The sequence below is a fragment of the Pagrus pagrus genome, assembly GCF_965226575.1.
Source record: "Pagrus pagrus genome assembly, chromosome: 16".
Taxonomy (NCBI): Eukaryota; Metazoa; Chordata; class Actinopteri; order Spariformes; family Sparidae; genus Pagrus; species Pagrus pagrus.
Genome location: NC_140200.1, coordinates 9,509,278 through 9,523,396, shown reverse-complemented (window position 1 = coordinate 9,523,396; position 14,119 = coordinate 9,509,278). Strand labels below are relative to the sequence as shown.

Sequence of the window (14,119 nt, the reverse complement as noted above, 5' to 3'; positions counted from 1 at the left end):
CCACTAGGAGTAAAAACTACCCACCATATGTTCATTTTTGTTTAAATTATAGCATGTAACTCCACACTGTTGTTAAAACACTTGATTTTCAGCTAAAGTACAGACAACATGACTTCTGTGTCCTCAGTGGATACGAGCCAGCACACTGTGGAAATTAAACTAGAAAAATGCAGAACACATCAAGCAGAAAAAAACAATAAACACAAATTAAAGGTGCATTATGTAGTTTTGGAGAATAAATTTCAATCAGAAGAGAAAGATCTTCATTGACTGATTTTTTCTATGCCTAAAGAAAATGAAATAAACAAACTGACCTTAAAGGACAACTCACTTTCATACTGTTTTACTTTGCTTATATTTGGCGGACCCTGCCACCTTTATAGCTTCAGACAGTGTTCTGGGGACCTTCTTTTCCTCTGAGAACAGCTTGCTTGTTCAGTTATGGAAAAGATAAATATTTGTGGGTTTGTATTATTACCTCATTAATTCTGTAAATATTAAAATTCTGAGTTGAATGTCTTCTCCAAAAACTACATAGTTCCCCTTTAAGTGGAAAGAAGGATATGTAATAAAATGTGCTTAAAGAATAAAAAAAAATAAGAAGAAAAATAAAAAATAAAAAAAAAGTCCCAAACCAAACAGATTTATTCATTCTATACAGTCTATAGGGAACAGATTTAATCACACATGTGCATCAAGCTTGTGTGTGACCACATGATCGTGCGCATGTGGGTGTGTGCATGTATCTCACGCAACTATTTTCAGCCCCTCACCTGTCAGAGGCGCTTCTTTCTAGAGAATGTGTCAGAATTGGCTGGCCGGCTAACGCTGCCAAAGGGAGATTAGGAGCTCCCTATTTTAGCTGGGAAAAATCAGAGGGATGCAGCGTGCGCCCCCTCCTACACGCTCGCTCACCCTTTACAAGGCGCAGGGACCTTGCCCTTCCAGAGCTACTTCTGAGGGCCGAGCCTGCGAAGAGCTAAAGAGCTAAAGGCATCGGACAGCTTGTGTTTGATTGTGCAGGATCTGGGTGGGCTGCACAGAGGGAGAGAGAGAGAGAGAGAAAGAGGGAGGAGGGGGGAGGAGGGGGGGTGTTTCAGGATGGCGTCCCACCTGCTCTAACCCCCGACGGGCTGACAAGACAAAACTGGAGTTGTTCTCCCATAACTGCGCACACTGGCATCGCTCTCTTTATCATGTTTTACACTTTTCATAAATCTGAGCCGGCGTGTCCACAAGGGGTATTACTGTGAATTACTGAGCCACACTGACCACAAATGCGCCTGTAATCGAAAACATCTGCACGGCTGGAGATGCCCGGGTCGATTCAGGATCCCCGGTGTATTGGTGCAGCAGGCGTTCGGTTTGTGGGGTTCACACAAATTGTCGGAGCGACGGAAAGAGACAAAGACATACAGTGGAGGGAGACGGTGCCAGCAGCAGGGAACATGTACCTCAAGGTCCGATTCCATGTCACTTGTCAGGGGTGATATACATTTGGCATGTGTGTACATGAATGCGTGTGTTGTGTGTGTATCGGAGGGTTGCAAAGAGGTCAGCGCTTCGCTAAATCCCCGTCTTCAGAGGAACACGTGTTAGCCTCCGTGTCTGATCTATCACCTGCCAGACAGTGAGGACAGGCCAGCGCAGAGCCTCTGGGTGGGCGCTGACTCTCAGCTGCAGTCTGCCAGCTATATCTGACACCCCAAAACGCAAACAAGGCCCCATACATGTGCTGTTAGGCAGACAAGTTTGCGTTACAAGTACAAATCAAGAGGCGAAGGGGTCAGAGGGCATTCTGTCTTAACACTTTCAGAGTTCTCAGGGCATTTTCTCGCTTTTTAGATACTTGTATTTAACATGAAACCCACGTGTTAGATATCAAAATATGCAGAAAAATCCCAGCTCTCTGTATACCATTTCTCTTTGGTGCTTTACAAAAGTCTGATGTTCACAAAAGCAGTGGAATATTTGAATAAAATAGTAGATTATATAAAATAAATGCCTAAAAATTGAATTTTGTAATATATATGCAGTCCAAACTGTTTCTGCCTTTAGACACATGCTGCTTAAATGAACCAGCTAATACTTCAAAAGCACCCATACAGTACAGACTTCTGCTTTATTTTGATGATGTAATCTTAGTGTATGGATTGGTTTCTGATCCAAGCCTATTGATTGGAAAGGGACCTGACAGTCTGTGATATTGGATATGGCTTTACTAATCTTTTGTGTATGTGGCTGGAGGAAAATAAGGCTGTAACGTTACCCCGGTAGCCACGTTCGCTCAGGAAAGACTGCTGATCCCTATCTGTGGTCGGCCGAGGGCGAGACAGCGGTGTAGGTTGCCAAAATAGTCTGGCAGCTTGTGTTCATCCACCACATTACAGCGGAGTCAGAAAATCCCCACAAGCAAAGAATACACCGCAGAAACACTGAGCGAACACTAAAACCGGCAAGCATCGACTTCAGAAGAGCAAAAGGCTGAAGTGTCTTTTATTGAAATTGTGAAAGTGGCAGAAATTCACTGAGCAAACAGAGGTTGCGTGTTGCTGTTTCAACAGGACATATTTTTTTAAACATGTTAATTTGCCAACATGAAGATGTGATTACTTGATCAAAGAACCAACGCGTATCTTCCTGCAGCACTAAAACTACGAAAAGCTCAAAATAAATCTTCCTTCTTGGGCTAAATATAGCAAAAATGACTCAAATCACAAAGTGAAAGAACGCTAATTTGGTCCAGAAAATTCCTGCATCATTTAACACCATACAGTAATGCTATGAGGATATTAGCACTGCTATTAGCTGCGGGCACTGACTCCTGGCAGTAGGCACTGACACCATACCTTCCGCGAGTTGTAATTACGTGAGAGTTTTTCCATTGGACCTGTGACCTTTTATCAGCCTCAGCTGGACATTTAAGGGGTCACTGGTTTCCTCAAACAGCCGCCTGCCTCTACCTTCCACCCAGCTCGCCCAGGCGCTCTGCTGCGGCACAGCAGTGAAGCCAGATCTGGAAAGAAGCCTGTCATCAACAATATTGTTTTCCTATGAGTCTCTTTGATTTTCCTCTCAGACACAAGATACAAGATTAAATTCTCGTCACAAAAACTCAAATATGAAGCATATGAGGATAATTGTACAATGTTTATTTATCTTAGAGACATATTTTGCTTCTCGTGTGTCTTGTTGAATGAGTTTGGAATTGTGACTGTCGCCATCTTGTTTTTTTTTTTGCCATAAGTGTCCATCTTTGGACGAGAGCCTGGACCCAACACGCCATGCTATCGCGAGGAAGCCACGTCCGAAAGCATGCCCTGCTTTATCGTCTATTTTAATCCAAATGGGACCATAATTTCACAAAAAGAACATCATGCTGTGTTGAAGAAGACGGCACACTAGGGATTGCGACTTTAAACTCGTTTGGAAACTGATCACTTAGAGAATAAAACAAGTGAGAAGTAGGCTAATTTTCTCATAAGCTTACATACAATCGGACTTCTTTTTCTGAAACCAGTGGAGAAAGAATGCAGGTTTGAGGCACTTTCAAACTGGCTTCACTTTTCAGACCAGAACGCTCTGTGCATATTCAACAGAGAGAGAGAAAGAGTTATTTCGACCTCCACTGGAGTCCGAACACACCTGAAGCCACCGAACGGGGTTTGAGAACTGAAGTCAGCTGATTAGCGGCAGGTGTTACAGGGAGGAGGGGTCTCCCCTGCCCACCAATGGCGCTGGTCTATAACTGTAGCAGCTGGCACTTTATAATTCAGGATGGCATGCTTAGAGCGGAGCTTAGAGGGTCCTGGTGGAAATATTAAGACACTTTTAGAACGACTGATCACATAAGTTCTCCGCAGTGTGAGGCATTTCTTATGATACTGCCGCACTGTGACAAGCGAGGAGGCAAGGAGTTTGTAACTTGTAGGATTTATGAGGAAATAATTATAAAATGTTAATGTATTGGTCAATATGTGTATGCTAATGTAGAATAGAAGACATCTGCATTCATATAACACTATGTGATTATTCCTTTTCCATGACCGGCCCTTGGCCACTTGTTATATGGTGATCTCATTACATGAAGTAGGGCAAGCCGCTGTCCCCCCACTGATTCCATGATCAAAGCCCCCCCAAGTCTGTAAGAGGCCGCGCCACGGCACTATGCCACCATTAAATGTCCTTTTTCCTTTTAATTGAATGCCATTACTTTCAGAGAATCACCTACTGTGCCACATGTCGTGGTGGCTGTGATGCTGCGTCTCAGGAGCGGCAGGCGGTGGAGGCTACGGCGTCAGATTCCCCCTCACACACACACACAGACGCACACACACTGACCGTCCACATCATCGGCTTAGCTTGGCTCGCCACAGACAATACCCTGCCGTTTTTCCTCTAAGCATGCGCTAATAGTTTCAGCTTTATTTCTGAAGCAACGTTGTTTTTTCTGGCTGAGAGTCAAAGCCCGGGTGTGAGATATTTGGGCCAGGATGAAGACATCAAGAGTGGGGCGCAAGTATAAATAGTGTTGCAATGGCAATACAATGGATGACCCTTGATTCTGCGCTGGACAAACACAAGCTACGTCAGTACATAGTGGAGCTGTACTAGTGGAAGTGAACCAAGAGCCTGACATACAATCTTGTGTTACCAGCACAGATTGCAGTTAACTGCTGCCGGCTTCTATTATGAGACGTGTTCGGTGTTGGCAGAACACAACAAAACTGTGTGACCACGATTTTATTTTAGGATATTTACGACTGTTGTGTCTCTAAGTGGAGCCTATAAACAAATTCTTTAAACACTCCTTTTTATGTGCGGATATATTTCACACAATCAGTGTGAATGGCTGTGGGCTAAACTCCAGAACTTAACCTGCTGTAATTTGTCTTTAAACTGGGAAACCATGTTGTACTTAGTGGAGTCTTATGCTGGTCCTAATGTTGTTAATGCCATGAGAGCTCAAATAATGTCCTTTTGAGTAAGTCTTAAATGATAGACACAACTATGATGCTAGTATTCGTCAACTAAACTTTAAGTAAGTGTTGATATAGTGCTTTTTGTGTCTCTCTTCTATTGGTAGAAAATCATCGTCTGAGTTTTGGAAGTACAGTTTCTACTATGAAAATGTAAACAGGAAGTATAGGAGTCAGTTAGTTGGCCTGCACCTTGAGCCCAGAGCAAATTGGCACCACTAAAAGTATGCCGAATGAGCTGTTAGCAGTCACTGTTTGCAATGTACCCTTGAATGTAGAAGCAACTATCACTGGATCACTTTGACACTGGAGAAAACTTAAAAATGCGACGATTGTCAGGCAAGTTCTTTAATTATAAGAGACATCTTTGTTTCTATGATTTCTAAGTGGATTTATGGACGAGTGTTATTCACACGTATCATGTTTTAGTATTCAGATTTTATTATGACTCCAAGAAGGAAAACTAATCTTTTGATGCTGACTCTATAAGCTGTGTTTCACAATCACTGCTGCAACGGCTGATAAGCGGGTCAAATCAATATCCAAACTACTTCCTGTTGCTGTTCACCTGTCCCTTTCTCCCAAAGCAGCTCTGTAGCTTCGGATATTTTCTCAGATTTACCACGTTCGCATGTTTTTTTTTATGTTTTGTATGACAGTAGTAGTTCTACTCAAATACTTTGCTTGCTAGCCCTCAGAACCAGCACCAGAGTCGAAATCTAATAACAAAGTGTGCATGAAACCATTCACGCAATAACCTTCTGTTTCTGCTTAAAATATATATAAATGTTGCCTTAAAACAATAATGTTAAAGTGCACCGGTCCAACACTGTGAATTAAATGTTAGTCACTGTGTTATATTTATATGTCATTTTTGTTTTTAATATAATAGATCTCACCAGCATAAAAACTGTTTCAGTCAGGGTTTGTTTTTGTTTTTTACTGCTATTTTGTCGTGGTGTTATGAACAAAATATTTAAAAAAAATAAGCTCTGGAAATTTATGAAGTATGAACATTTGATATTTGGTGTCACAGACCAACATTTCTTTAAAAAAAAGACATTTTCCAGGAGACTGGTTGCATAAAAGTCCTTCAAAAAAGGAGAAAAAGTCACAGTTCAGCCCCCGGTATAATACTCTCTACAAAAGCATAACTTACAGACCGACTCTCTGCACCAGTTATTCTATCTAAACACACAAATGCAAAATAACAAACAAAGAAACCTCACTCTTTCCCCGAAAAAAGAAAAAAAAAAGAAAAAGAAAAATCTATCGTCTATATTTTCCCTCTGTACTCCCAAAGGTCCCTCACTGGAGGAGAAACAACACATGCAGGAAGTGAGGTGGGATGTTCGGAAAGCATTTAGTGGATCAATACGCCATGCGAGGGAGGGGAAGGGAGACAGACAGACAGAGAGGGTGAGGGAGGGAGCGGGAGAGAGAGACACCCAGAGCCCAGGGGAGAGGGAAGTCTTGGGGGAACAGCCTGTGCTTTTCAGGAGTACAGTTACACTTCTCAGTCGGCCTTCGTAGGAACATCCAACTCAGCAGCTTTTTCAAGCCGTCTGAGTCAAACGCTGAGCGGCTCGGCCGTGTGAGGAGAGGTAAGTAAGGCTCGTGGGTGATGTCACCGGTGTCTCCCCGAGGCCACAGCTGGCTTTAATATCTGATTACTGACCAGTCTTATAGCCCCCAGTAAGACTGTTCGGAGGTATTAGATTCGCTGGCACAAGACAACTATGTGCAAAATTTTTAGTATTCACTCCTGAGCTCAAGATAGAGATAAAACCTTTAATTTCTGATTATAAATATACCCCTAAATGATAGAGCTTCATTTGTTAACTGTGGTTGTATTAATCAACTCTTCATGAGCGAATAAAACTCACTTATTTATGAAAACCATCATATAAGCATTAAAGGTGGTCAATTGATAATTTAGTTAAAAGTTATTGTACTGTTAACAAACAATGACATGCTTTAAAAACAATGATTAAACTGTTTGTTTTAAAGTTGCAGCTGATGTTTATAATACTCTGTAAATAGCTAATAAATACAGTGTAGGACATCTATAAACATTATTTGATGGCCATTATTAAGTTGCAAGTGACGTTTATAAACCTTTACAATCACTTAATAAATGTTTTATAAAGCATTTTACTGTTTATTAATAGAGCCTGGATGATACTTGATTTTTGGGGCCGATGCTGACACCGATATTAAGTAAAAACATTCAGACGTCGATGTATCGGCCAATAACTGCACATTTTCTGCAATGATTTCTGCAAAGAAATGTAACAAAGGCAGGACTTTTACAGTTTAACATTAAACCAAAAGACATCAGTGCACCAAAACTTCCTGAACTTCCTGGGAATTTAATAATTTTAAATTATTCCAAGCATCTTTTTCTGCATTATAATCTTTAAAAAAGAGTTTTCATATTAGCACACATTGGTCAGGCTCTATTTACTATCACTGAAATAACTGTTAACCATTTATTAATGATGGTTATTATAAAGTGTTACCCAAAAATGCAAGAAGAAAGGGAGTAAGCTTTCATGACTGTCTTGACAACAGTAATTTTTTGTCTTTTCAATCCTAATATCACGTTAATGTGATCAAATCTATTTTCTTCAAGTCACTAAACAGTGAAAACTGCCCCCCAGTTTTCAGGGATCCTATGGTGAATTGTTCAAAATGTTTGTTTTGTCTAAAATCCAAAGACAGAGACAAGCTACAGCACTTTTTACTTGATACTTGAGCCAAACAATCATTTTGTCAAAATAGTAGCCATGTCACATTCTTGCTGAATCGACAAATCAATTGTTTCAGCGCTGACGTTGAAATAAGAAAAACATAAACAAACAAAACTGAGCAGATAATAAAAATCAGTCCTCACCTTCTTTCAACATGCCGACTTTAAGACATTTCATGAAGCGGCAGGCCTGGCACGACTTGCGTCTCCTCTTGGTGATCTCACATTCGTTGGTGGCTGGACAGCTGTACTCAATGTTCCCTGAAGAGGATCAGAAAAACATGTCGGCATTAATTCTGTGAGCATAAAAAGGTGCACATCAACAAACAGAAGGAAATAGTTTCAGAATTGCTGTATGGAAAAAGGAGCCCGCGTCAGAAATAGTAAATGACAGGCGCAGAAAAGACAGTGAAAGACACAACACGTGTGTGTGTGCGTACACACACACATACACGTACACACCTGTCCCAAGGTGACCCCGTGTGACACTCCTGAAGGAGAGGAGGCTTTAGTGGCATTTTGATGGGACATGTAAAAAGCACCTCCCCGCCCCGGAGTCCCACCCCCATTTTGATTCACAGATAAATTAGCTTCATTAATGCAGAGCGTCCTCTGTGCGAACGCTCAGCACGACCCCGTCCAGCCCATCCTTCTTCACCTAAAGGATGATGGGAAAGCTGCCCTCCCTCAACAACACAAGGGCTAAGAGATGGACGCACAGCCGAGCGCTCTGCATAATGTTTCTCCGGTAAAAACCAACAGACTCGCCATATCATGTAGCGAAGCTCGATGTATTATTCAAGTCCGTCTGGGCAGTTGTTGGCTCACTATGGAAATATTTCCTATGCAATTTAATCACTCGGGTCCAAAAAAAGCCAGAAACGCAGACATATTGAATCTGCTGCTGTGTAACCGCTGCCCGTATTTCCTCAACAAGTTCCGCTTAACATTTTTTTTTATTCGGATTCATTACGCCGTCACTTCAAAAGTCGACGTGTCCCCAAGAATCCAATGACAAATCCTCTTTTCCAAGTCGCTTGATTGAATGTTTAAACAATGTCCCGTAAGTCCAGTGATGTATTAATGGTACCTAAAAACAGCAAACCAGGTGTTGTCTGTAGCAGATCTGCCAGAGCTACACCCCCAACCCCCCCCAACACACACACTCACAATCCCCTGTTGGTCAAGGAGAAGGTGCCAACATTTGTCAGGATCCCTGGCATCGACGCTGCCAGCCGGGTCACATGCACAGTGAGGGGCTTGGGGCACCACGCCAGGATGTTGGCACAGGCTGCTGCTGGTTTCAGGGAGTCTTTTAAACTGAGAGGCAAAATACATATACTACGAACGAACTGTATACAGAAGGTATTATACTGTATGTGAACTGCTACCAAAAATCAATGACTTTGTCCCAATTTTAACGTTGATTCTAACCAAGAATATGTCAAAATGTAAATGAACTACACGCGAAAGTATGCATACCAACAGCATGTCTGGAAAACAAAACACTTTTTAATCAAAGAACTGAGAGAAGAACAGCTGTCATGGTGTTTTTTATTAGTCTTTTACTGTTTTATTATGTAGAATCATGTCTTGTTATGTCTTGTTGTGACATACCACTTCCTCTCTCTGTCCTTTTCCTGCCTTTTTCTGCATACAGCTGTGTTTAATTTGCTCATTAGCCCTTGTGTCTTTTTTCCCTCTCTCTGTTTTCGTCCTGGTATCGTTTGTCTGAGTTTGCTCCTTGTGTTTCCGCGCTGTTCTAGGTTGTTGTTGCTTTCAGGTTTGTTCTTTGTTTTTGCATTCACAGTTTTTTCTTGTATTTTGTTTTTCTTGCCTGTATTTAGATTTTTTGGGATACTGGCTCACTGTATTTTTCTTACCTGCCTACCACTCCTTCTGCATTTCAGGTCACACAACATGAGGTGTGTGATGGGCTCTGTCGCACGCTGCCAAGAGGGATGTGCATGTTCTTTTTTTTAAATATACTTTGTATATGGTTTGTTAAATTTGCAACGTATGTTTAAACACTGAAAAAGTAATAAAAAGTCTTGATCATGAAAAAAATACTTAAAAAATAAAACACTTCTTAGTCGAAAGGTTCACGATGCATGCCCGTAATGAAAGCACCATCTTATCAGCAGTCGGCCGATACAAATGAAGGGCCGATATAATCGTGCATCCCTACTTTTACTTCACTTTATATAGTGTCCACCAAGTTAGTGTCCGAACTCTGAGTGTGAAATGTATCCGCTATATAGAGAAGTAGCTCTGTCCACAGCGTGTACACTACTATCTGCTAACAATCCCACCATGCAATGCAACCTGTGCAACAATACTGTACTCCTGACACAAAATGACGATGATCCCTAAGTGCTGAGTGTCTCTCATTTATTCATAAACATATTTTGTGATTGTAAAAAAGAAAAATACAACACGGAGGACTTTCATCAGTTTAGAAAAGGTCACATTCATCTAATATTTCTATGATTATTAAAGGAAACATTTTATACCTGAATGGATCACAAATAACCTCTGTGTGCGTGTGTGTTCATGATTATGTGTGTGTGTGTGTGTGTGTGTGTGTTAGGAGGGGGGCTGCATTAGGGGTCCACAATAGTCTTAAATTGCCTACCTCTAAAAGCTCACTGTCGGCATACCCTCTTAGTTAATCAGGTCCTGTGTCCACCTTTATTTCTCAAAGGACATTTCAACCACTCTAATATCCTTCCTTAACCTCTCTTATTTTCCCTCTAAATTTTGATATATTGTTATGCCATGCTATTATCCACGCGCTCATCTCCACTCAAGCTGGACCTCTCCTTGTCCTCCTCCTTTACCGAGGCCGGGACCCCCCTTCCTGATTACCATTCCATTAAAGCGGCTTCTCCTTTCAGAGAATGACCACGTCCCCTGTCCCTTGTCCCTCTGCCTTTTATTTGGAGGACTCCTCAGCATCTCTCTCTCTCTCCCCTTCCTCTGTTATTGCCCCTGATAACACGTGCCTGAGCTTCTAATTGGCCTCCCCCTCCCCCCCTTTGGGTGTGGGCTGGAGGGGCCCGGGGGCAAAGAACAGATCCACACCTCCCACCCTCCTTCCTCGACTTTCTCCCAATGAAATGCCTGGTTCTTAATTACAGTCACCCAACACTGATTGTTATTGACTGAAACTCCCGCGGCTCAGGACGAATGACGGACAGATTAGGTTCATTATGGGCCTGTCCTCCACGAAGGAGAGCGAGAGGAGGAAGAAGAAGAAGAAGAAGATGAAGAAGAGGAGGGGAGATCTGTGCAAGACAACACAAAGTCACACATGAACACTGTTAACAGCCCTTCACTGTGTTGCTGGTCAGATTGGGACACATGCGGCCTTTAAATTACCCAGAATTCAACATCAATGGGTATTCAAAATGTGGCTAAGATATTAAAGTAAGTTTGCATTCTGTCCTTTTACAATGTTTGAATTGATGTTTGCACATCTTCAGGATCACCTAAAGAATATTATCATGCTAATAATTCCACATGTTTAAGGAATGAAACACACTGACTTGAGCCAGTAATCAGATTAAAACAGCCAGAAAGATACAGAGTTGCTGTTGTTTTTGCATTTAAACTTAATTTTTCACAACCAAAAAACAGACATAAATGCTGGACGAAAACAACAACAAACACCTGCTAACATCTGGCTTTTGTATTCAATGTGAACTTCTACAATCGTCATTCCCACGTCAAATAACTCTGCAGTAGTCATGGGTATTCGTTGGCCCCAGCTCTAATCAGCTGTGATGGATACGTGACACCCAGATGGACATGCAAATTTTGGTCCCTCTTCTGGCGGCATGCTATGACGCACATTGAAGTTCTGGACGTTGCCGTGTAAACACTCACATACACATCCGTCTCCGTTCAAGCAGTTCTCCAACACCGTTCAGTCCGTGTGGAGTTTGAAAGAGGAACTGAAGTTAAAGATATTTTAAAAAGGAACCACCGTGACAATGTCACTGGCCTTCGTGCTCCTTTTCATGGCTCCCTGTTTTAGGAAAGGAGAAAACCGCCTATTTTTAGCAGGTTTATCCACATTTGAAAAATCTGCATATACATTCATTTTGATGTAAAAGTGGATAAAGAAATTAAACTTTTAGTTTAAGCCTGTCTGCTTTTCAACCTTTCATAAACATCTGCTTAGCAGCAATGTTGGAGTTGTTATAACTAATGCTTACTTCTGTTTCTGCAAAAGTACAAACTACTGATTTTATCAAGTGCATCTGTGCAGCAGCCCAGGAATTGTTAGACTTGGTTAAAAGCAAACATGTCAGTTAAGTTACTGCTTTAGATTTGTGGTGTCTAACACCAGAAACAGGAAGATATAACACCTGTGAAGTGTGTTGGGCTACAGTGAAGCACAAAAAGTGATTACAGAGAGCGTCTGAAAGCTTTACACAGAGGACCAAGTGAAGTAACTACTGTTTTTGCCAACAAACAATAAAACTATAAAAGGGTTGCAGAGGGAGTTTAACAATAAAATGTTTCCTTTCTCAAATGTACCTGACACAACGTGGCCGAGGCCTCCTTGACCTGCTGTCAGACTCTAAATTCTGCATCTGAGTTTGCAGCAGTCTCTCAGTATGTCAGTCCAAGTGATTATTCTGGAACAGCTCCCACACATGGCAGAGTTGATGCCAGACATACAATTCGCATGCAGACGCATCAAAAAAAAAATCACAACCCAGAACAGATTTACAGTCTGGGCCTAATGCCTGCTGTAGACTCTCGTAATCACTACCTTGTATTAGTCCCATAAGAGCAGAGGCTTGGATAACTGCACTGAGGAGCACGTGGGACACATAACAACGTCATCGGGTCAATGTGCTTTCCTGGCAATCACAACCGTCATGGTAAAGCCAATAAAAATATTTAGAAAAACTATAAAGAAATGGCACGTTTTGTGATTAAAGTGACAGAACACCTGAACTGAAGGGTCAGAATATTCAGCCACCTGAGAGTGTACAGACATGTGGGATCAGCTCAGGTGAGCAAGTGAGAGTTGTAAGAAGAAGCAGGAAATACCTTGTATCGTCCTTTTGAAAAAGGCTTTGCAGGCCTCACAGGAGGCCACCCCGTAGTGGTACCCTGAGGCGATGTCGCCGCACACCAGGCACAGCCTCTTGGGAATGGCGTTGAGCATGTACTCGCACTTGATTGGTGAATCGTCTACCACGCCGCCAGTGCACTCCTCGTAGCGTCGTAGGCAGGCCGCGCCGCCTCCGAGCATGCCCGGGTTGAACATTGGCGGGGAGTCGAGGGCGTGCGAGTGTCTGCTGCCGTTAATGTAGCCGCCGCTGGCGTCGGAGTTGCCGCTGGGACTGTGGTGACTGCCGGTGTCTACTAGTGAGGAAGAAGGACTGGAAGGCTCGGTTTTGACGTAAGAACCACAGCTTGAGGACAGGTGTCGGTCCTCAGAGGGCATTCTGGTTAACAACCTGGATGAAACACACACAGGGAAAGAGCTGCAGTCAGTAAATATAGTCAAAACTGAGCAAGTGAGTTGCTGAAAGAATTAAAAGTGATATTACAAAACCTGGAAATCAAAGAAAAAATGAACCAAATAGTAATATTTATCAGTAACTGCTTTTACCTTTCCTGAGTCAGAAATTGAAAAGCAACATTGTTATTGACTTATACAGTTATTTTTAATCCATCTACACTGTTTCAGTGTGAGTTGCTGATTTTTGGGAGATCTCGGCCATAGAGATGACCACCTTCTCTCGAATACAACAGAACTGGGTGACTCTCAACTTGTGGCGCTAAAGAAATACATTTGAAAACCTCAACAGCAACGTCTTTATCCAGAAATCATGACTCGATCACTCTAGATAATCCACAGACCTTGTTGTGAGCAGTTTCACGTAGGAACTATTTTCCTTCAGCCGAACCACACCTGCCTTCTCACTGCACAGAAAGAAGCTCACATCTACTCATGAACGAGAGGCTAGTCGTGGGCACGAGCTCCCGTACGTGAGTAGATGCAGGCTTCCATCTCCAAAACTCGACAGCTCACACCCAAACAATCTAGAGGGATAAATGGCTCTTAAGGTAAGAGGAAAAATATGTGTTCTTGATTTTGCCCCTTTCACCTGTCATGGATCATGTGTGATACGTTAGAGACCGATCCAATTCTTTTCAACGCCTCTTTGATATGAACCCCTCAAAGAGCCATAACTCCCTTCACTACCTCGCATGAAAATAAGCACAGATTTTCAAGTGACACAAAGAGCCTCACGTGACAGTAAATCTACAGCCAGAAAACTGCAGTATCGAGGAAATTATCGGCACTAAAAAGTCTGACAAGATGTACTGAGCGTCGCGTTCCTCCATCATCGCCTGAACG

General features: G+C 42.3%; 1 protein-coding gene across 2 annotated transcripts in view; it reads right to left on the bottom strand.

The window, feature by feature from the left end:
• The window catches only part of LOC311271396 (steroid hormone receptor ERR2-like), a 77,513-nt gene that overhangs the window by 16,561 nt on the left and 46,833 nt on the right, over positions 1 to 14,119 (bottom strand). For both annotated transcript variants that reach the window (XM_084377041.1, XM_084377040.1), the window contains 2 exons: positions 12,799 to 13,211; positions 7,876 to 7,992 (listed from right to left, as the gene is read on the bottom strand). In XM_084377041.1, coding sequence (XP_084233167.1) covers positions 7,876 to 7,992; positions 12,799 to 13,211 — 530 coding nt within the window. The remainder of the gene's footprint in view (positions 1 to 7,875; positions 7,993 to 12,798; positions 13,212 to 14,119) is intronic.